The following is a 24,025-nucleotide window of genomic DNA, read 5'->3' on the forward strand; positions in this document are numbered from 1 at the left end:
TTCTGACTTGTTATAAATTTTTTCCTTTATGCCTATCCTTCTTCTGCATAATCATCGAGATTTTAATAAACATTCCATTATGTTGTATTTTTTATGAATAATCCTTCCATCCATACTTTATGAATATACCTTTATCTATATAATTTTACATATCATATATTTTGCAACATTTTAAGTAAGTAGTGACCGCTATATTGAAGTTCATTAAAAGAAGTGCAGCCTCCCTTTTATACTATGAAAAAACTCGTAATAATTTCACTTATACCATGAATAAATATTGATATTATCCTGCGATATTACAAAAATCAAAATAAGAATGCATTATCAGTGGAAAAGACATTTTAACAACTTTTTGTACAGTTATCTTCAAATTTTATTAATAAACAATACATGCACTGACGATCAAAGTGATAAAAAAACACATAAGAGCATACAAGAGACAGCAAGTACGGCAAAAAAATATACACGCAAATTACCTACATTCAAGCCATCGCAATTATCCGTAGGATCTATCCTTCCGTAACGAGTAGCCAACCAATCGCGACAGTTTCTGGACACTCGTTCAGTCGCTTGCTCTCTCTCTCCCTCCCTCCCTCCCTCTCTCTCTCTCTCTCTCTCTCTCTCTATCTCTCTCTCTCTCTCCTCGATGTAGAACGTCGGTGTTGAGGGTCGAAAATGAGCGACTGAACAAATTTCCACAAAGCGTCCACAGAGTGCAAGAGGTACAAGGGAGAGGGAGAGAAACCGATAATTATTGTCCCTACGCCTTCTCTCCACGTTTCGTAGTCTCTCGTTAAATTGAAATACGCCTCGTTTTCCAAAATATGAAGCGCGGACGAAAGCACGGCAGTCCTCAAATTAGCGCGTTTGTCTCGTTTCTGCACTCGCGCGCTATGCTCCACGATAAAAAGGTACATACAAAATCCTAACTGCACTTTTAGTGATTTTCAGAGAGAAATTATTCGGGGACTTTCATATCAACGGTTTTTATTTGTTCAATCACTTTTTATTACAATCAATTCTATCCAAATATTTGGATATACACGTGTATTTATATTTTTTAATTTTGAAATATATTACACTGTACTATTTTTAACGAAGTTTCTGATAAAATTTACTTATTTTAGAAAAGCAGAAATAATTTATTCTCAAAAATGTACAGAAAAACACTCATATTTGCGCGATCAAATATAGGAATGGGCAGCTGATTTCAGAGGGAAACCGACAGAAGTGCGTTGGCGTGACATGCACGTACTTGCGTATTTTCTATGTAACGTGTGGCGGCTTCGTGAATCGTATATTCATAAGCGCACTCGTAGACAACCTTATATGAAAGCATTGTAAGTGAGTAGAAGCTCTTTAAAAGTCACTTTTTGTTTGCTTCAATTTGTGAGTTTAAATAAACAAAAAAAAGTTGAACATTATCAAGAATTTATAATTTTTCTATGGTATGATTCAGTTTTTTCAAAAAATCTTATTTAATTTAAGACATTTATTTCTAAAAAATATTTATTAGACCTCATGGTGCAATATTAGAATTATTTGAACTCAAGAATTATATCTATATTTTATTTTGTTTAAGAAAATCTTATTCTTAGTAGCTTTTTTTAAAAGTTTTTAAAAACTAACAATAAATTATTTCGGTAATTTTTTTCTTAGAATACATTCAAAAGTTATCTTATATCTAAATAAAATCCGATAACAATATTTCTAACAGTAGTAATTTTTGGTGAGGAACAGACACATAAAAGAATAATATTATAATATAGAGTAGTTTTTGAATTAGTTTATTTTATATCTGCATTCAGGTTCTAAAAATCATCTTGTGATCAACAATACATCGAATCATTTGGCAAAACAAATATTGAATGATTGTCATCGATGAGGCACCATTTTGCAAGAAAAATGGTAAACGGTTCCAAATAAAAGTTATAATCGCATATATACGCTTGAAAATAAAAGGCCCTCCGATAAAATTTTTGTTATTATTGAAACTTGAAAACTCAGGTGTGTTAAAAAATGTTCCTGCTACACGCATATGGAATACACGGTGAGTATCCAAAACTCTCGAGGTATTTTATGGTTGCTCCATAAACTAGACAATTATTTATGTTGTAATAAAATCTCTGCAAAAGAAATAAAACCGAAAAAAAAAAATTCATGGCAAAAAATTTTATCGGCTAATAAAATCAAACAAAAAAACTAAAAATAACGTGATGGAGACGAGAAAGTACGTGTCCCCGATCGATCAAGCGCATTTTTCACAGGAAATTCCTGGCCTTCCAACGAAGCGAAAAGTACGCAACAACAAGAACAAAAAAATACTAAAAACGGTAATAACGTTGGCCTGGGTATGGTGGGAGAGAGAAAGAGAGAGAGAGCGAGAGATGAAGCCAGAAAGCCCTATTAGGCGGCGGCCGAGGACGTCGCGGTATAAAGCATAAACTACAATTAGTGGTAATCTGCGTGACACGAGCATGCCACCCTTTGCGCATATTAGAGCATTAGGCAGAGCTGTGTGTCATTTCTAGACGCACTATACCGAGAGAGAGAAAGAGACATATAGAGCTACCTATATTACGTATTTGTGGCTTTATTCCCCTTATCATCCAGTTGGAAAAGGGAGTGAATCGAACTCTTTAGTAATTACGCCAACATTCGTCATTACATTAATCTACCTGTCAGATATATGAAGCTGGAAAATTTGTTTCGTCAATTGTCAAACCTGATATTCTGAATTGATTGTTTGTCTGACTAAGCGTAGATATTGGTCACTGATATATTTAGTGCTTTATTTTATTATGAGCTCGACGTTCGCGAATCAGTCGTTGAAATACTTACGATGGAAATCCAATATAGCTTTTCAATATTATACAATTTATGATCTGTTTAAATTGGGTCGACAGCTTCTGACAAGATCTATTTATTTTTCCTGATAAGGAGTAATTTAACTAGTCAAACTTTAAACGTAAATATTAAAAAATTGTGTAACCCAATTTATTCATTAATCAACGATGGTTGACATTAAATTATTTATGAAGTTTTTTACCTTGTTATGAAAAAGAAACTATTATTGTAAAATCAAGTTTAATTTTTCTTTACTGAAACTAAGTATAATTAGTTGAACTATCGAAAATGAATGTTTTCGAAAAAATTGCACAAAAAAGTCGTCAAATCGTGATACAAAATTAACTTACATATAAATATCAGTGTCTTCAATAGTACTTTTTGACTGAAAATATGAGTAGCACGTACGCGCTGATTAATAATGGTAAATCAAGTACAAAAACAAATTAAATATTCCATCGAATATCATATTGAAGTCGCTGAATCCGTTCTAATTAACTCCGTAAAGCACATTAATGGACCAGATCGAAGGAGTCGTACCATTGATGAGCCACGCTATTCGTGAACCCAGAGCTCAAAAATCTCTTTTCGTAACGACGAAATAACAAAATATACGTAACAAAACAGCAGTAGCGAGACGTACAAAATTCAACAGGAAACCAAATGAAAAGAGTTTCATTACTTAAGTCGCGCATAATCTTTATAGCAAAACGTTCGTTTAATTAAGTTAATTAGATGGTTTTCTCACAAGGAAGCATGAATGCGATTGTGAGTAATTTTTTTTCTTTACCCTCTCTACCCTTCTCTCTCTCTCTCTTTCACTCTCAATCTATATTTCATATTTTCTAAACGCATCTTTTTTAGTATTTTTTTCACGCGTATAGCGTCACCTGCTTACGATTCGCAAGCGAGGCGTATTAATCCACGGTTTAATATTCCTTTGAAATGGTCACACCATCCCAAATGAATACCAGTCCCAAAGCTGGTTTAACGTGTACGACCAAATATTTTTGCTACCAGCTAAAGCTGTTTTCCAAATGCGATAAGTCGCGTGTTATCTTTCGCAGTTAATAGAGAGGTAGAAAGATGCAAAGAACCAGGGAAATTGACTCTTTAATCTCTTTGATTAAAGTGTAAATGTGATTCAGATGTAAATTTATTAATGAACATATAATTAACATAAGTAATTTACGTTCATAGAAAAGAACATCGCATAATTAAAAGCATAGCAGAAAAATTAAAGAGACAAATAAATAAATCTTGAAAATCAATTAAAATGGAGTTAGCTAGCTTAATGGTATCGCTGTCATGTATATAATGATTAAAAAAAATTTGCTACAAACAAGCCAAATAAATACAAGTATAGATGCGAGAGAGGAATTTTAAATAACCAGTATAAAAAACGCAAAATGATGCGCGTGGCAAACAATGCGTCTCTCGCTGACCCGAATATTTTGCAAAAAGATATATATTGGCTATCGGCAGGACAATTAGCAAATATGAAAATGCATTGGGCTTTGGACGTCGCCGCCGATGCATAATGCTGCCGAATTTTTAAAGCTCCAGCAAGGCCAAAGTGCAAATGGGGAACAATGCGTTTTCGTTTCATTTTTGCATGCTACCTTAGCCAAGCACACGCTTCCAATTGCATAATAATGACATTTAAATAATGCCCTTCCGTCGAAATTATATTCGTGTATACAGAACGAAATCAGATTTGAGATAACAATAATTTCGACGGAAAATCTGCTGATGACGATCGAATAGAGAGAACGAGAGACGAAACTAAGCTATTTTGATTTTGATTGGCAAACAACAACGTGACTGCGGCTATATTCCATTAATGGAATGTTCGAGCGTAAATATTTAAAAATCAAAATAATTAACCGTTCCGAAACGGGCATAGTCAGTTTACATGCTCTGCTAATTAATTTCCGACAATACTATATGTAGCGAAGTTATCATAAAAGTACTTGATTACAATGTGTTCATATCTTACAATAAAATTTAATATTAATAAAGCCGGGATATTTAAATAAAATGTCTGTTCCTTTGATAATGTCTGAATAAATATAAAAAGTGCATATATTATATGGTTAAAACTTCATCAGACCAATTACTCACTCGACGTTTGCCGTATTAATTACATAAACGCGTGAAATGACATCGCTTGAATTCAAACTAATCATCGTGTAATTAAACCTCGAATTAAACTCTCGTACGATTTGAGTTTAATTGGGGGTATGTGCTTCGAATCAAGCCTTTGACTAATCAACGAACTACTCGACATAGTATATCGGACAATCATTATATGAAGTAACTCCATACAACTATGCGCCCTTAGGATATCGAGTCATCTAATAATTCTCATTTGATACAATTAAGCTATCCTGCTCCACTCATTATTAAAGTTTATATCATTGCTGACTTGCCAGCACAACCGAATAACTAAAATGATTTATCTTTTGGATCCTTACATATGATTACGTTAACCTTACCGATTGTACACCACATTGTCACCACATTTTTATAACCATTCAAAAGAGCATACAGACAAGAGAGTCACAGCAACATATGCCAAAAATGAATACCAACCGGTGACAGAGAGAGGGGGGAGAGGAGAGTCAACATGCTTGCATTTTCGCTTCCTTACGCAAACTTCGCAGCAGTGGCAGCTCGATAAGCTGTGTATACGCTTGGCGCTAATTTATGTTAAATAAATATTTGCCCCTCCCCCTCCTGTACCTACAGAAGAAGGAGGAAAGGGAGGTACCGCCGTGGTATATGGCAGCAGCAGTGATGATAGCGCGGCGCAAAAGCGCAAATCATTGTTTGCGCCGATAATTAAAAGCCCTAGCGTGTTTTATCGTACCAAACAAATATATAACCAAGACCAATTTCAAAAAAAGATTCTGTGAAGATGTACGCCAGCCAAGCGTGAAATTATGGTCTGGCCAGGAAATGGAAATCATCGCTTTCGTTTATTTTACTTGGCGGCGCGGATCGTCGTAACTCGAACACTGAATAGTGTCAATAAATTTTTGATGTCGCGTCCATTGCCTAGCATTTCTGATACATATATAAAGTTTTATTTTACTTGATTCATATGGCTAGAAGTTTCAATAAAGCGATAATGTTTAGCAATGACTGTAAAAGTATTGACATAATTAATTATATAATGTAAACATGAACTTTTTTCCTTAATAAGAGATCGGATTTTGATTTGTATAGAACAATTATACAGTCTTTTAATTGCCAATGAAAAGTATCAACTGTGCCAATTAAAACTTGATGGCTTCTGATTGACGATTGTATTCTCGTTTATTTTAAGGTGCATGTTATAACTGCAAAGAATTAAAATCTGTCGAATCTCGTTTCCATTCTAATCTTTCAAATTAAAGTGAAACTCGATCTACGGCATAATAACAGTGAAATAAAAACATCTATTCATCAAAGTCAATTAAAAAGTAAACAAAAAATAAAATTGGCTGGGCAATCGTCGGTAGGAAGAATATAAGCTCGTGCGAGAGAGAGAGGGTCGACCTTCGTATTTTCGGAGACGTGTAATTTCGTGGCGACCCAGACCGAGCTCGTACACGTGATTATTGTCAGACTAGAATTTCATCCGATGTATATCGCACTCGAATAACACATTTTTCGCTGCTCACAGGGTATATAGACAACAAACGTGTGGCGAGCAAGGATTGACCGCGTAAAAATAAACGGCAGCCCATCACGAACTTTGCAAGCGAAATAGAGGAAGGCGATGGATTTCCCATTGTTGACCGACCTTTTGCGATGCCAAACAAGATAGATACACAAAAAATATAATGCCTATCGTCGTAGTACGAAATAACGAATTAAAGATTTTTATCGTTTCGGCGTCGCTTTCTCTCTCTCTCTCTCTCTCTTTCTATCTCGTTCTCTGATCGTTATGTCGTCTCGACACGGATACCCTATGGAAATTCCGTTAAAACTATATGTGCTAAGATAGGTTATTTATATTCCGTTATCTATAAAAAAAAAAACATGAAAACAAGAATTAGGAAAATTTGCGATATTGAATTTTAAGATATTAAATAAATCTTGCATGATAAATTATATTTTACTTTTATCAATTAATCTTTTATTTCTCAATAACATATACACAGAGAGCTTTCAGTTTATCCAAGCATTAAAAAAATATTCACAATGGCTTAACTCATCCATACCTCTCGAAAACTGTAACTGTTATTCCGTTGAAATTTTATTAACATCGACATATGTGCAGCCATTTGAATCTATGATTTTACTGTAGAGAATAATATTATATTATGAATTTAAAACATACTTTTTGTTATTGCTATTTTAAGAACTAAGTATTTTATCTCTCTTAGCGGCCTTTTATTATCACATATTTTTGGCTTATGAACGTCATTATTAAAGTTATATAAAAAAATTTTATGTTATGACCTTTTATATTATTATTGTTATTATTACTTCGAGAAATACATATTCGTTTTGAACGCTGCAGAAATATACTAGACATAAATAAGTACGCGTTGTGGATAAATATGGAGTATATAATTTAGATAAAAATTCTACGTGGGAACAAAATAATTGTTCCAAGTATATTTATGGTTTCATATATCGAAAATATTATTCAAATTTCAGAAAAAATATCATTCTTCAAATTATTTTACTAATGCTAAATATCAATCATGCTCACCTTGCAATGCTTTAATTAAATATGCCATCACTAGTTTTAATAAAAATTTATCATAATTGACATTTGATTAGCTTATTTTTTCCATTGGTTCGCTCAATATAATATTGGCTAGTTAAATTTTGTACATTAATTCTGTAAAAATTCAGCCTTAGCATCATCTGATAAAGAATGAATCGTGCGGTAAATTGAGTCTCAGTCGGTATTATTACCACTAGATGGTAATCTTTATAGTTTATCTGCTAGTGGAAATGTAAAATTGATACCCATATAAAATTAAGTCTAAGCTTAAACAATAATAGTTAAATAATTTACGAAATTATATGGGACGTTTATATTTATAGTACAGTTAAATATTTAAAAGTAAAAATTGAGTAATTAAAGTTTATTAATTTGTTTAGTATTTTATTTCATCCCAGTTGGAAATAATTTTTGCATACATATTATATATATTATACATATTATATATATATTCTTCTTTAAAAGAACTGCTACCTAATCCTTTAGTACTATATTCTTTTATCGAAAGGAACAAGCATAGCATGCGTTTAGACTTTTTGCTTTGTTTTTGTTGTGGCTCATACCTGCAGTCTTGAGAAAGTCACCATTACTACAATTATATTCTATCTCAACTTCCTTATTTCTCATTGACATTCCTTAAAATTTTACTTTCAGACGTTCCCTCGCAACTAATAATCTTCAAATGAACAATATCATTCTTACTGACATTAGTGTAGTTATAAACTTTTAATTCGTCATTTTTTATGCATTCAATGGTCTTAATCAAAATTTAATTTTGTATCAGGAATTCGCGAATCTCAAGTTAAATTATTTCAGTACTTTTCCAAATAGATTTGTTAGAACAAAAGGCTTTAAAATTATAAACTGCTGGGATTAATATATTCTCTGAGTCTTCAAACATAGAATATATATAGGAACAGATCAAGTTTTGTTAAAAATTATGATAACTAATGACTTTTCTCTGATTAAATCATTTTTCAAAGTAAATTTACAGATTAAATATGTATTTTAATGATTTTTCTTAAAAAAATAATTAAAATCAATTATGATGAATATTACAGCATAACGTGATAATGATAATACGTACTTATATATAGTATTAACAAATTTTTAAGATTTAAGAACAAGATAAAAATTATTTTAGAGATTTTATACATTTTTAACTGCAGAAAAGTCATTATAATTCTTTTTTTTTATAACGTATAAGTTATGAATACTGCAAAAAAATATAAATGTTAGTTTATTTTAATCAATATCAACGTAGTAATGTAGTTGGATCGTCTCCTTGTCAGTTCGAAAAGTGATGCTTTACGCAAAATTTCAAGTCTTTTTCAAGTATATAAGATTTTTGAAACGATAAATTTGTAAAAACTTTCAAATTCATATAAAAACTAAATATTTAAGAAAATTGAATCCACTTATACTCGTTAAAATAATTTATTTACAATATAATATCACAAACACTGTAACTTGATTTTATTAGAGAATAGTATGTTACATCGTAACGCTTTATAATATATTAGTGTATGTATGACAATTCGCGATGTCTCAAACCTTCGGCATGCGAGCGCGTTTAAGATTTTTATTCATTCAAATCGCAGCCATTCCTGTCCAGTGGAAACAAAAGTAGCAAAAGAACTTATTTCGCAAACTTTTCGGATTTTATATTATAATTAAAGCCCTTCAGGCAAAATCTTTAACGTGTTCTGCGCGAAAACAAAATTTACTTGTACTTATAATCAAATTCATGCTTCAGACATCAAAATTTTGCTTAATGCATAAATGTATGTACGAACGTCATTTCTATTTATTCACTGAAAATCGACATTCTCAATATCACGTGGTCAAGTACACCTTTATCGCTAACACGTGGCCTAAACAGGTTCGGTGTGTATTGTGCAAATATTGTCACTCAGTAATTATGATTAGTGTTAATTTTAATTTCAATATTTTATATAATAATTAGTTTGTTTTTCATAAAATAAAATGGATTTTTTTGTACCTTGCAGGCTTTTTCCCATAACTACTCGTTTTATTATTGTGCGTCTCTTATTAATTACTTTCTAATCCTTCATTAATTTTACTTTATTTCTTCCTGCAGATCAAATAGAAAAATATTAAAAATAAAATTTTGGGTATCGATGCTACGTAGAACATGGTGGTCTGCTTCAATTCAAAACAATGTATAAAAATATACTAGTGTACAATTGAATGTTTGTGTGAAACCATAAAATTAAGTTTGACATTGTTCAATGCTTTGTATTCCACTGTTTTTATTTTTAATAATTTGATTTATACTAGCAAGATTTGCAGATCCATCATTGTAAGCCTAAAAAAATTAATATTTCTTTACACATCCATATTTTCAGTTAATGAAAATAAAAATCGTTTTATATCTCATACCTTTTCAGCAATACTCCGAAGGTGTTCTGCCATAGCAGGACCCGTCTGCTGCACCATTTTTTTAAAATAGCCATCATTTTTTTGTAATAGTAAATGAGGATGATCATATTCTGCTATTTGACCGTGATGCATAACCAAAACTTTATCACTGTCCATAATTGTGTTCAATCTGTGTGCAATTGTTAAGACAGTGCACTCTTTAAACTGATTAAAATGCAATTATTATACACATAAATGAGCAAATTAAAAAAAATTAATTAGACTTTCCAAAAGAATTAGATACCCACATTTGATCTTATTGCCCTCTGTATCAGAGCATCAGTGACAGGATCGACATTAGCTGTTGCTTCGTCTAATACAAGTACTTTGTTTTTCTTTACTATAGCTCGAGCGAGGCACAGCAATTGCCGTTGGCCAGCACTCAAGTTGCTACCACTTTGATCGATCAATTGATCCAACGACATAAAAGCTTTATTAAGCTCAACATCTTGCAAAGCCGCCCAGAGAGTTGTATCGTCGAAATCGTGAAAAGGATCGAGATTGTCTCTTAGAGAAGCAGAGAAGAGCATTGGCTCTTGAGGAATGATAGACAAATTGCTACGTAAATCATGCAAACCTATACTACTTGTATCCACTTCATCTACATATAATTTGCCTTCAAGTTTAGCAAGACGGAACAAAGCAGCTATTAAGGAAGATTTTCCAGCACCAGTTCTTCCTACTATACCAACCTGTACATAATGATAATGAATAAAGTGTTCAGAATAAAATAGGCTCAGAAAATGCACTAGTAAAAAAAGTTATCCTGATAACAAACGATCTAATATATATTTTCGAGTAATCCATGGGATATAATCGTTAAACAATTCATTCAACGGTAAATCAAAGTAAACTATGTTACTTACATCGAAATTTTAGTTTTCACTTTCATGTTATTTTTAAAAGTTATAGAAAAATATGACGGTTAAAACTGTTATTATTAATATTATTTTGTGTAAATAACGTGTTTTCATTTTTATTTCAATATTGTAAATAACTCGTTCATCCTTAAACTAAACGTCTAACGGTTATATGGACCGCTAACTCATAATCAGTGTATAAAAAATTGTGTAGCCTACTGGCTTTAGCTTGAGGACTATTGTTCATTTTACTTTTAGCTCTTTGTAATAAATTACTTTTACCTTCTCTGCAGGTTTCACATTGAAATTAAGATTCCTTAAAACGGGATCGACCGAATCGGTGTATCGAAGATATAAATGATCAAACTTGATTTCTCCGTTACTGGGCCAGCCTTTATTTGGTTTTTTATTAGGTTCGCTGTCAAATGGACCTTCTTGATCTAATTTAGTAAATTGGAACAAGCGTTCAACTGCCACCATCTGCGTTATCATCTCTCCAGCCATCTTCATACCATGTTGTAATACTCCAGTTAGAACCAAAGCTTGAGTAATTGCAAGACCAACGCTTTCGGCAGAAACTATAGACTGGCTCATTGTAGTGAAACTAAAAGTAACGGCTGCGACGAATGCAACAGATACTATGTCAATCCAAAGACCAAATGCGGTTGTGGTAGATAATACCAAGGAATAACTAGACGTATGAACATCCTGGAGATTATCAAATTCTTTAGAAACCATTGCTTCTGCTCTATTTGAACGAATGGTTAGCAAACCTCTCAAAGATGAGTTAGCGTGAGATAAAACTGGACTTTTGGCTGAAAATAAGTTCTTTTAAATCATTTTAATGAGACGGTAATATGGTTTTATGGATAAACATAATATCTACCATTGCCTTCTAATCTCTTAATACTACGAGCAGTGGCTAAATACATCACTGCGATATTATAGTGTAGAAACGCCATAATTATAACTGGAAGACCCATCCACCAATTAATCATAAGTACTTGTATCAATGTACCAACGAGTACTGAACCCACTTGCAATGACTCCACCATTGCAAGAGAAAGAATTTCATCTACAGCACCTAGATCCTTTGAAAAGCGATTGATAATACGTCCTGAAATGTAAGATTTGAATTAACAAAAATATATACGGCCATAATCATGTTTTTATCGTTTTCTATTTTACCCAAAGAGTTTGCATCGAAAAATCTCATAGGAGCATTCATTATGCAACTAACCATCCTATTATGAACATTATAGCTAATACGTTTACAAATCTTAAATAACAAAATATTTCTGTAAGTAGACATGATAACGCTTCCCAAAACTAAAACTCCGTACACATATATCATAAAATTTCTATCCAAGTCTTCAGGAATCTTTGCATTTAACGTTGTATTTGAAGTAATATTAGATTCTGAAATTGATTTTAATGTAGTATTATTTGTTTCGTTTGTGTTTTCATTTGTCAGATTTTTTGCGTAAACTTCTTCTAAACCAACCCTAAAAATAAAAAATATACACTTTTATTTAAAAAAAGCTACTTAAAATTACTTAATAGAATTGATGTTACCAGTGGGCTACCCATAAATCAGCACTATTGGCCAGAATTTGAGCAATGATAACGCTAAGAATTAGTACGAAAAGTAAAAGGTATGATCCGCTTGTTTGAAAATATTTCCAATAGAGAGAATTCTTTACTTTTCCATGTTCAATTAATTCCTCAGTCTGTTTTGGTTCATCTTCGTTTTCATTTACCATAAGTGGTGGAATATTCAAAGTACCGTCTTCTTCAATCATTGAAGTCGCATCTTCCGACAGTTGCCTTTCAAGCGACTCATTCTTTTCCGTATGGTGGATATGCTGCTTATATTTTTGAAAATCATTATAGTTTCCTTGAAATTCTACTTTTCCCTATGAAAATTTTAACAATCATTAAGAATTTCTATTAAAAAACTAACGATGATTTATATAGTTTAATTACATATAATATACCTCATCCAAATAAATAATATTTTCTGCATTCTTTAAAAATTGTACTTGATGAGTAACTAAAATACGAGTTTTATTTTTTAAGTACCCATTAATACAATCTTCAAAAAGATATTTCGCAACTCGTGTGTCAACAGCTGAAAGTGGATCATCTAAGAGGTAAATATCGGCATCTCTATACACAGCTCTAAAAAAAGTATATTTTTAATTGAAATAATAAATAGAGTACATATTTTAATTCAATTTTTCAGCAAACTTACCTTGCCAAATTTACCCTGGCTTGCTGTCCTCCACTTAATAATGAGCCTTTTTCTCCTACAAAAGTCTTATCTCCGTATTGCAGCTGTTCGAAGTCTTGAAGTAAACAACAAGCTCTTGTAACTTTTGCATACTTCACTTCATCGTATGGTTGACCGAAGAGAATATTATTCCTCACTGAACCATTGAAAAGCCAAGCTTCTTGACTTGCGTAAGACACAGTTCCTTTGGTGAAGGTTTGACCAGTGCTCGGTCGAAATTCTCCTAGGATTAATTTTAAAAAAGAACTCTAGAAAAGGAAGATTAAAGGATTGTTAATTAAAATACATAATGACAAGTTTGCGACTTATTTGCTTTAAGTTATTATTACCAATTTAACTGTTTCAAATACCAAAAATTAAAATAACATACTAGAATCACGTTACCTTTCCAGCTCCAACTGGTCCAACAACTGTACATAAAGTTTTACTTGAGATTTTGACGTTGATGTCGTAAAGAGTGTTGGCAATAGCATCATCAGTCCAAGAGGCAGTAACTTTCTTTATTTCTATACTACCATCTCTACTACCTTCTTGTTCCAACGTTTTTGATGATTTATTTTTATCTTCCGTTTCTTCCAGAAGTAGGAAATGCTGTATAGATATAACTATTAGAAGATTTAGAAATATGTATATATATTTTTGTCTTCATTAAGAAATTTTTCATAAATATATATAATTTATATCGTATAAAAATAAATATAATAAAACGAAATTATTATAAACAATGACGAAATTTCCAGTACTTTTTCTTCTTTTTTAGTATTTCCAAGAAAAATAATTACATTCATAATTAGTATTCGGATTTCTTACAAATAACATATTATTAAAGCTGAATGAAAATTTAAAATAAAAGTTTGAAACCTTAACCCAAAAGGTTTCCTAATGAATTCCTTTCATATTAAATATTAAATCAAAATTCTAAAAAAATGTCAAACCTTGAGTAAAAAATTTTATTTGAAACTGACACTTGAGTAAAAGTTTCAAGGATATTTTCAAATAAATATTGGTATATTTGCCTTAAAAATTTCATTTATAAATAACATAAGTACAGTTAATCTTCTCTAATTTATACACTTTGTTTCTAAAAATTATTTTTAAACGAATAAATATTAATTTAAAAATTTTCTTTTATGTAATATTTTCTTCTTTTACCTGCACACGATTAACTGAGACTCTAGCTTCAAGGTAAAAATGTAAACCTTTAGGAAATAAAGCAGCCATGATGACTTGCATTGTTCCATAATATTGGGCTACAGCAAAAACTTTCTCGGCAGTGATCACATTATTCAATAAAACATATACCAAAATGGTAATGAACAATGCTGTACGTTGAGCGTATGAAAATAAAGCCCACGTTGTTCCCTTCAAATAATTGGCCACTGCAATAACGTCTAGTTCGTGCCTTCAAATCGTTAGAAAATATTTCAAGCATGAGTGTTATTGTCATAGTAAAATAAAAATATCATATTTTATGAATAATATAAGTAAGGAATGTGTCGAACAAAATAAGATTGAAATTTGTATGAGAATTAAATTAGAAGAAAAAAATTTGTAATAACGTACTTTCTGGCAAGAACAACTAGTTCCTCAAATACAGGTTCCCAAGTATACATCTTAATGACGCATATGCCGCTAATGAGTTCGTTCATCAATAATACTCTGCGGTCAACTCTGACTGCAATTTTCCTTCTAAGTCCATGAATCAATTTACCAAAGTATACTGAAATGAAGCTGCAAATTAATCCGATTTCAAAAATTAACTAAATATGGAAATTGAGCCGACAGATTTTTACATTGAAAAGGGACAGTTTGCAATGCCATGAACAATACTCCGACAATTGCAGCCGTAGCCATATCTCTCCAGATGAGGTAGCCTACCAAAACACCTTGTATTGGCATCAACCAAATGTAATGAAGAAATACAAAATAATTTTCAAGCCTCACGACATCATTGGATAGAATGTTTATCGCCAATCCACCAGCAACTTTACTTGCCGAAGCACATGACAGCTTCAGTATCTACAAATTCAAACGATCTTTGATCTGACCGTAAACAGAAGAAATGATAAAGCTTCAATCTACCTCTAATAAGTATGACCGTGACGCATTTTTCGAAATATATAATAATATAATCTCGAGAAAGACACTTGGCTCTAATTAAGTGCGATAAAGCGGAGTTAAAGCGGAAAAAAAACAAAAAGTGATTATTTGGAAAAAACATAAATATATACCACATCATACTTTTCTGTAGATCAAAGACGAACACGCAATCCTGAGTCGCATACCAAGCTCGCGGGCATGAAAAGTTGTTTGACAGAGTACTATTGATTCTAGTACAGTTAATACGATTACAGTTGAAGCAAAAACCAATGCATCATCTAATGTTGTTATGGATCTTGGTGAAAAATGACGAATTAAAAGACCTAACATATACGGCTGTAAGAGTCTGAAAAAAAGTTAAATTAATCGTAAAGTTTTATACTCGCTATTTTATTTCGTTGGGCATACTGTTACAATACTTACTTAATGACGAGAGACATAAAAGCGATGTAAATTGCCAAGTGCATAAAAGACCAGCCAAAAGTTTTTTCAATAGCTTTCTGAAGCTTCGGTTTTCGTTTTTTCCTAGTAGCATTGTCGAGTTCTTTTTTCCAGCTTCTGAAATTATTTTTTATTAATATAGGTGAAATTGATAATATTTATTTTGAAAAAGTAGATACAAAAGAATAAATTGATAATAAACTAATTTTGTAAATAAATATTTAAGCGGACTACGTATTATTGTCATAACTAAGAACATTCATTTTTATCATATGATTTTTTAGCAACCAATGTCATTGACGCTAAAGAAAACTGAAAAAATAATAAAATGCAATCTTAATTTTTGCCAAGAAATAATGTAGGTAAGTATAAAGTGTATTACATTCATAGTAATTATTTCATTTTGTTCCTGATATAAATGAATAACTTTTTAATAATTACATATAAAAAATAGATTGATTAATCTTTATCCAATTGCATCGTTGCTTTAAAAATCATAGGCTTGTTGATACAATAATAATTTTTAATATATTTGAAATAAATATATTAAATTATCACAGTTGCAAACATCACAAAGTACACAATTTACAAGATCACTTTAATTTCTTAGGCTATTTTTCATAGCACCAGTTTTTGACTATCAATGTCATTCTGAAAAACTTACCTCAATCTGTAATGATATGTTTCCTTAATATCATAAACGATAAAACCATCCACGGAACATTGAACAAACGCGTGCAAATAACTTATCGAACACGTAATTTTATTTCTGCATTTTTATGTAATATTTCAATAGATAGTGCACAACCAGTTATTGTTGCAAGTATAAAAATTTTAAAGAGGTTGTTAACAGGGCAAAAAAAACCAATATTCATATTACCTTTCTAATTTATCACCGAGCAATTGGCTGGCATCATTTGGTAAAACATTGTGAAGATCCTTTGGTTGAAGGTCATTTTTCTTTCCATACCAAAACGTAGGAAATATCCAGCTGTGAATAATTGAAATACTATTATTTTTAGGAAAACATATCTCAAAGTCGAATTGCTCATGAATAAGAAAGATAAACATTGATCATATATTGTATGCATGAATTAAAATCTTTTTATTTATTCAATTTATCCTAGATACTTAAATTTCAGTTTTTCAACATTTTTATATACATTACAATATTTCTAATTACATTCCGTGGCTTTATATTATTTCATCAAGAATTTGTATGACAATCAAAGACTAAAAACTGTGAAGGTTTATATGATTTCATGGTGATTAAATTACTGAAAAAGGGGGTCAGAAAAAGAAATATCTAAATGACAATCATAGGGGCAGTGAGAATTTCCTACAATTATGAAAGCAGTTCTGACGTCAGAGTTCTTTTGATTTTTTAATTAGATCAATCAAAATATTCGGAATTATAAATTTCTCACTGTCAATCAATCGGATATCATTGCTGAATCTTCTTAAAAACATGTTACAAATCCGAAAGCATTTTTGGTTTATTCATCAATGAGGACAATTAATTAATGTGAAAAGCCATGTAATAATAAAAAAAGTTGTATAAGTTTGTAAATAACTACAAGTGAGATGAGATTTTTTACGGATTATTCCTTTCGCAAAGTTACCTCTGTACACAATTAATATCATACAGTCACTATTTAGCAATAATTTAATTATTTATCAAAGATAATCTTTTGTCAATGTATACACAATATTATTGCGCATACCAATAAGGCTTACTTACAAACTGTATCGTGAAAAATCTATTAGCCATACGATAAACAAGTGACTTATGACTTTCTAATCTACTTGACTTTAGAAAACCACGGATTATTCTTATTTTTGTAACAAATATCCGGAGATAATATTGTCAGATTCTGTACTTTTTTAGTTAAGTGCATTATCTAACGTTTTGAGTAGCTTCTTTCTTTAAAATAAACTACATTGTACCGCTATTTTGACATTTTCACACAACTTTCACTGATACATTAAGGCAATTAAAAAGAAATAATTCTCAGCAACTCGTGATTGCGCATAAAAAACAGTCTGCAATTACACATTTTTTTGTATCGAATTACGAACTTTTGGACTTTTCATTACATTTTTAGAATGTCGTAGACTGGTGAATTTTCATGTTTTAGTTGCAAGGTTATCTAAATGGCGGATACCGATAATAAAAATTCAACTGCATTACAAAGAAATAAATAAAATAAAATGACCAACATCATAATTAGGAGAGAAAAAATTATTCAACCGAGTACGAGAAATGAAAATATATTGAGTACACGATTATAAAACGTGAATATGTACGTCATAAATGTTGCTTCTTATCTTCGAGTATAACAATTTAAAATTTATCGATCAACGTTACCGGAAGTCAATGAACTTAACAAACTATATCATCCGTTCTAAATTACAATGAAGCAAGTTATATAAAAATGTCCATTTTCTGTCCAATAAACTTACCAAAACAGTAATTTGCTCAAACAATTGGCCTTTAACCGTGGATTTGGAGTATCGAATTTCTGCCCGGTATCCATTTTACAACTTAGTCAAAATACCAACGGTTCAGAAATTTTCACGATTGCAAAAATGTTCTAAAAGTACGATCACGACGCCATACTCTTACTATTTATCAATTTTCAAACACGAAAAAGACAAACGAAACTTAAAAATTCTTGGTCGATTAAGTAACTATACGATTCGTTTGAAGTATATTCTATGCACTCGCTTGATTATTTTATCGCGTGACTTACTTTCAATCGCGAACTTTTAGATACACGATCGGTTTATGATAATTGCATCTACTTAACATATCGCAAAAACAATGCTACACTAGCGCTCGAAAGAAGCAAAACAATCGTTCCGTATGTTAGCATGGAGAAAAAAATCACAGCAACGCGCGGTCGTGGTGAGACGCGAAGTAACTCGCGACTGGCTCACCACTGCCAAGCCAAAGATATCGTCGCTAGTGGCAAGGCTATGCTGCATGGCGTTAAACGCAACGTCAGCCGGGAAAATAACGTACCACGAGCGAAAGAGAGAGAAGCCCACGTGCGCGTTCTCTTTTATTGGAGTGCGTTCGCAGTTAAATATAAAGCTGCAGAAGTTTTAAGTGTTGCGTTTAACTATCCCACACAATGCACCGCCTTATGCGAATCATTTACGTGATGCAGGCGTCGCGCAGCTGTTTCACTAAGCTATCCACTGTCCTAATTGTTTGATGCCACGGCTGGATATTTATATTGTACTAAACGGACGATAGGAATCTGTTTTGATATGCATATCTTATTTCCATATTACGTAATCGTTATGTTTATTGTATCGAGATTAATTTCGGCTCCAGCTACGCCTTTTTTTGCCGTTCGATGCAGTAGTTTGACCATGAGTTATAAGTTATACACAATAATATGAAAGAAAGTTTTTGCGAGTTCGTCGCACAATCGTCTAATATACTTTTGAAAAGGACACACGTGCATCTTGTACCAACGTGTAAACACGTCTGTGTTTTGTAAATATTCAAGAACGCAATGTTAGCATCGAAAGAATTCAAAGCTGTAGAGACAGAAGTTCATTACCGATATACCTATTATAAGCGTTACGATTATATTTATGGTATCTGATTCAAACGCTGTCATCTGCAAAAATATTTCAAAGTATAGAAACAACATGAAAGTACATCGAACTATTTAAAAAGAAAATATCGGCGGTCTGAAAGATAATGTTTGTCTGTGCTAAATTGATCGTTTTAGTCATTTATTCTTACGTCTCATTTTACTACTAAAAACATATTTCATGTTTTGAAAAATCTTTAAATTCAATTTTATAACTTCCAATAATATTTTATAAAGATATAGTAAAAATATAAACTGATTTACTGATGATTGAAAAAATATTTGGAAAAAGAATATAGATAAATATTAAAGTAATGAAAATTGATTTAAAAAATATAATAAATTGAATTAATATTGAACATGAAAAAGTTGATAGTAAATTTCAATTAGTTAAGTAAACGATTTAATAAACGAAAGAATGAGATTTCAACAATAACTTTAACATTTTCAACAAAAAATCTACAAAATAATTAGAATTTTATAAGTCTATAATGAATTCTCCAGAAATAATAGAACATTTCTCCTCGAATGATATTATTTTAAAAATAAATAAAACCTGGAAAACAGTTCCTTCTCTAAAACTGATGGAAAATAAATCACAATAATCAATGCATATTATCTAAAATAAAATTGTGAATTTCAACGTTCATTCAATGTGATAAAACTGCATGCAAAACTGATCCATCTCAAGTCATGAATACGTGAACCGTTGAGTGCTGATTTAAAAATGGCAGTACTATAAAATGTGCGATACTTGTAGCTTGAGTATTTCATCGTTAAACACATATAATGATGTACTAACAATAAGTATGATAGTAATATGAATGAATAGCATATTAAGACACAAGTGATTTGAGTAGCCCATTATTGATGTTAGCACCTGAGCACAAGTAAGGGTATGTTACTTGCTGATTTAAATAACGCAGTGTTAAACGAATTACATGTTTCCGTGCAATAATGGCTTACGCATAATGTTCTGTGGATAATAAATGTCACATTAGTATCTATCCACAACTCACATTTTAAATAAAATTTCAACTATTAAAAAATGAACAAGTTTTGTATATAATAAAATATTAAAAATAATCAAAATGTTAGTTTTAAATTGAAAGCTCTATCGCGCATGTGCTGTATTCTGCCCTTGAGAATCCAGTACCAGTATCTACCGGCCATCTAGTAAAACTATAAAACTGCCCTTGAGAAATTGTAATAACGCCGTCGCCATATGCAATTTGTACATTGTGAGCGACCCTATTGTAACGCAAGGTTATATTATCTTCAGTGGGTATTTTAAAGTTAAAGTTCCGCAACAAATAAACGCAAGTGGCGCATTCGCATAAAAGATGATTAAACTTTTTAATTAATATTAATACTGATTATTGTCAATCTAATTATATATTTTATTAACTGAGAAGAAAAGACTAATTAATCATGGTACTCACTTGCTCGGCTGCTTTTTGTAAATCAACTCAAAATACATTAATTAATGGAGAGAAGGTTCACTTTTTCTCTTTTCCAACTGATGAAAAGTACGTATATAATACTATTTGTTAATAACATTCCATTTTTAAACCAATTGACCAATTATTTCGAGTAATACTATTGAAATAATACCTAATTTTACTGCTTGAAAACTTCTAACCTCTCCATAAAAATACTTGTTTATGTGATTTATTGACTCCTGCATGCTTTTCTAATTTTTGGTTGATGTACATCTTGAAAGTTTGAGTGGAATAAACTCTTCATGTTTTTCAAGTATACATCCAAATAATTGATCTAATATTTTGCACAACAGTTATTTTATATAATTTTAATTTCAGGCTAAGAGAACAATGGAATAAAGTATGTATAACTACAGCTAAGTCTGTAAAATATTCTGGAACACGAGTAATATGTCACCTTCACTTCAATAAATCTTGCTTTGAAACTATCAGCAAGTTAAAGCCTGATGCGATTCCTACAGTTCATTGTAGAAAAAAGAAAGCAGAAGCTTCTCTTGAGTCAAATAATATTCCAATGAAGCGTTCAGTGATTAATCTACCTGAAGTTAATAATGTAAGTTTTTAATCATATTGTAGTAAAGGAATTTTATAGAGCATATTTAATTGTAATATGTATTTGTAAATTTTAAGAAGCTTATTTATTTTGATTCAATACAATATATGTTCTATTAATTTTTATCAAACATTGAAAAGTTTCAGCTAAAGTTTTACTTGTAATTTTGTAACTTTCTAGGAAATAAAAATGAATAGTGAAGATAACAGTATTCAAAGTGATAGTTCAATTCAAACCAAGCTCCAACCATACCGCTTAATTGTTGAAATTGAGAAATTCTTTCAACAGCCTTGTCCAAAGTCTAAAAAAAATAATCGAAATAAAATAAATACCACAGTTCAAAATATTCTGATGAATCACTTATCCAACAAAGAACATATTGTATTAAAAGATGAAAACCAAAATCATTTATGTTTAGTTTGCAAAGAAACCTTTGAAACAGCATCAGAGTTATATACTCATTTGAAAGAACATTTTACTTGTGATATATGTGGAATAGAATTCTTATCCCAAATGTCATACAAAAGTCATTATGAAATGCATCAAAGTAAAAATGAAAGATATCCGTACAAATGTCATGTCTGCAATGCTCTATTTGAAAAGAAAGAGTATATCAAAACACACAATCATATTAAAAATATGCAAAAATTTGACATTGTGGGTGAAAATAGGATTCAATACTGTAAATCGTGCCATATGACATTTAGAGATGAACCAACTTTCAGGTAATGATTATTATTATTATTTTGTATGTAAAAATATTGATCATTTTAATAAAATTATTTAATAACATTTTTTATTTGTAGAAAACATTTGAACTCGCATGTTGAAGAAGCTACTCTGAACAATCTCAATGAACCTTCACGACTCTAATAACTATCACTAAAAATTATAAAGCTATTTGAAAATATGCAAAAAAGAATTTTCATGTTATTCCTAATCGATTTCACTACATAGCAAGATTAATTTGAAAGATAAATTTTAAAAATATCAAATGTCAATGTAATTATTAATTTATTTTTTATTTAAACTACATATATTTCACAGTTTTGCAACAAATGATCTCATTACTACAACCGATGATTGTATTATAATATCCGTGGTAATATTAATTGTAGAAATTATATTGATAGTGAATGATATAAAACGTAAATCTGATATTTTTCTAATATTTTTGACAATACAGGTAATTTTTAATTTTTATTAATAAAATAGGGATTCGTGAAAAATTATTTTAAGCATATTGAGAGTTTGTAAATTATGCTGAATTTAACTTCAGTGTATATCCGTTAAATGTAACAAATTATAATTTTATAAATAAGATAACTTTTAAATCTAGTTCAAGTGTCTTCGCTTAAAAAATTATTTATTACAACTATGAATGAATCAATCATTGCGAAGTGATACTTCCAATACTTTCAGAGTAATTATTTAATTAATACGATTTTCAAACTACATAATGCTAAGAAATGAATTAACGTTAATTTTAGAAGTCAATAATTTCATATATTAGTTACTAATGCTTTTTATTAAATTAATAAAAATTAATAAAAATTAATATTTTTAATAAATGCTTTTTATTATCGGTTGATATGTAAATCGATGAAACAAAGTATGATTAAAAAAATAATCATATCACAATACAAAATTGATTCGGTTTTTAATAATAGTTCTATAGTTCGTGGTAGCGTTTTACTTAAAAAAAATTGTTTATCTTACTTTGCACAAATAATTGTATTAAATTAAAATTAAAAAAAAATAAAGATAAAATTAATTTAAATGTATTAAACATTTTAATATTTGTACTGATCTGATGTTCATGATTTTTATTATTCAACATTTCAGTAAGAATACTAGCTTTATTGTCATTCATGCCTTCAAAAATTTATGTGTCAATGATTTACGCTTATTTTTGCACGAATATAAAATTAAATTGTACGTGCTTGAAAAGCTACTATGGATATGGTTATAGTACTATGGTTAGTACTATGGTTAGTACTATTCCATTATATGACAATATAATTTAAGAAAAATATATTCAATTAATATATAATCAGATATTGATTAATACAGATCAAGTAACACGAATTCACAATTCAGTTTTCCAACTATTTACTAATTTTTAATTTTTTAACATTGTTTATGGTCTCAAACATTTTTTTAGGATATTTCTATATTAATGGATATATTATTTTAAAAAAATATTGCAAATCAGTTTTGACTGATTTGGCGCCGTCGTTTTCTCGAAATAATTTTCTAAATTTTCACTTTCAACAATCAACATTTTCTAAACCCATACAATTTTGAAGTTTTATTTACATTTATAAGTTTAAAAAAACTTTTTAAGTAAACAACTTTACCGAATGAGCTGCAATTGTTTTACAGTATTTTATATGAAATAATACATCAAGTTATAATGCTCTTGTTGATGACGTTTATTCGAAATTAAACTTTATAACATAGATATTCTATAAGTTTACATGTCCAGGGAATACACGTGATTGAAGCGTAGAGCATGAGCCTGCATACTGTTTGTATGCTTTGTCATTAATTTACGCAGCGTAGATAAGGTATACAGAAAATCTATGTATATTTGCGGTACATCAACTTATAAACTAAACTTGTTTTGTTTGGCCATATTATCTGCATA

The 24,025-nt window shown here is 30.5% G+C and overlaps 2 protein-coding genes across 4 annotated transcripts; one reads left to right on the forward strand and one right to left on the reverse strand.

Annotated features, from left to right (window-relative positions):
• Positions 1-8,647: 8,647 nt before the first annotated feature.
• On the reverse strand, positions 8,648-18,718 carry LOC131670692 (ATP-binding cassette sub-family C member 4-like). Of its 3 annotated transcripts, XM_058946509.1 has the most exons (17): positions 18,173-18,718; positions 16,590-16,700; positions 15,692-15,826; positions 15,410-15,614; positions 14,962-15,187; positions 14,732-14,888; positions 14,321-14,570; positions 13,553-13,759; positions 13,130-13,416; positions 12,873-13,056; positions 12,451-12,791; positions 12,064-12,380; positions 11,762-11,992; positions 11,158-11,690; positions 10,264-10,707; positions 9,977-10,180; positions 8,648-9,902 (listed from the first exon to the last, which is right to left on the reverse strand). In XM_058946509.1, exons 1-17 carry the CDS (start codon positions 18,244-18,246, stop codon positions 9,807-9,809), a joined length of 4,002 nt encoding a protein of 1,333 aa, XP_058802492.1. In that variant the 5' UTR covers positions 18,247-18,718; the 3' UTR covers positions 8,648-9,806. The 3 variants fall into 3 exon arrangements, with proteins under 3 accessions (XP_058802492.1, XP_058802494.1, XP_058802493.1); XM_058946511.1 differs by lacking the exons at positions 15,692-15,826; positions 16,590-16,700; positions 18,173-18,718 and having other exon boundaries at positions 14,962-15,042; positions 15,113-15,187; positions 15,400-15,429; XM_058946510.1 differs by lacking the exons at positions 15,692-15,826; positions 16,590-16,700; positions 18,173-18,718 and having other exon boundaries at positions 15,400-15,471.
• Positions 18,719-20,533: 1,815 nt separating this feature from the next.
• LOC131670715 (zinc finger protein 860-like) lies at positions 20,534-22,887 on the forward strand. Its single transcript, XM_058946549.1, has 4 exons — positions 20,534-20,849; positions 21,141-21,375; positions 21,556-22,100; positions 22,182-22,887. The coding sequence occupies exons 1-4, from the start codon at positions 20,752-20,754 to the stop codon at positions 22,246-22,248; spliced, it is 945 nt and encodes a 314-aa protein (XP_058802532.1). The 5' UTR covers positions 20,534-20,751; the 3' UTR covers positions 22,249-22,887.
• Positions 22,888-24,025: the final 1,138 nt, after the last annotated feature.

The sequence above is a fragment of the Phymastichus coffea genome, unplaced genomic scaffold (assembly GCF_024137745.1).
Source record: "Phymastichus coffea isolate CEN01 unplaced genomic scaffold, Cenicafe_Pcof_1.1 PCOF00114, whole genome shotgun sequence".
Taxonomy (NCBI): domain Eukaryota; kingdom Metazoa; phylum Arthropoda; class Insecta; order Hymenoptera; family Eulophidae; genus Phymastichus; species Phymastichus coffea.

Coding starts and splice junctions, on each gene's coding strand:
- LOC131670692 (XM_058946509.1), bottom strand. CDS start 18,246: ATGGATACCGGGCAGAAATTCGATACTCCAAATCCACGGTTAAAGGCC. Junction 10,708..11,157: donor ATGTGAAACCTGCAGAGAAG/GTAAAAGTAATT, acceptor CATTATGTACAG/GTTGGTATAGTAGGAAGAAC. Junction 10,181..10,263: donor AGAGGGCAATAAGATCAAAT/GTGGGTATCTAA, acceptor CATTTTAATCAG/TTTAAAGAGTGCACTGTCTT.
- LOC131670715 (XM_058946549.1), top strand. CDS start 20,752: ATGGTACTCACTTGCTCGGCTGCTTTTTGTAAATCAACTCAAAATACA. Junction 20,850..21,140: donor TCTTTTCCAACTGATGAAAA/GTACGTATATAA, acceptor TTTTAATTTCAG/GCTAAGAGAACAATGGAATA. Junction 22,101..22,181: donor AGAGATGAACCAACTTTCAG/GTAATGATTATT, acceptor TTTTATTTGTAG/AAAACATTTGAACTCGCATG.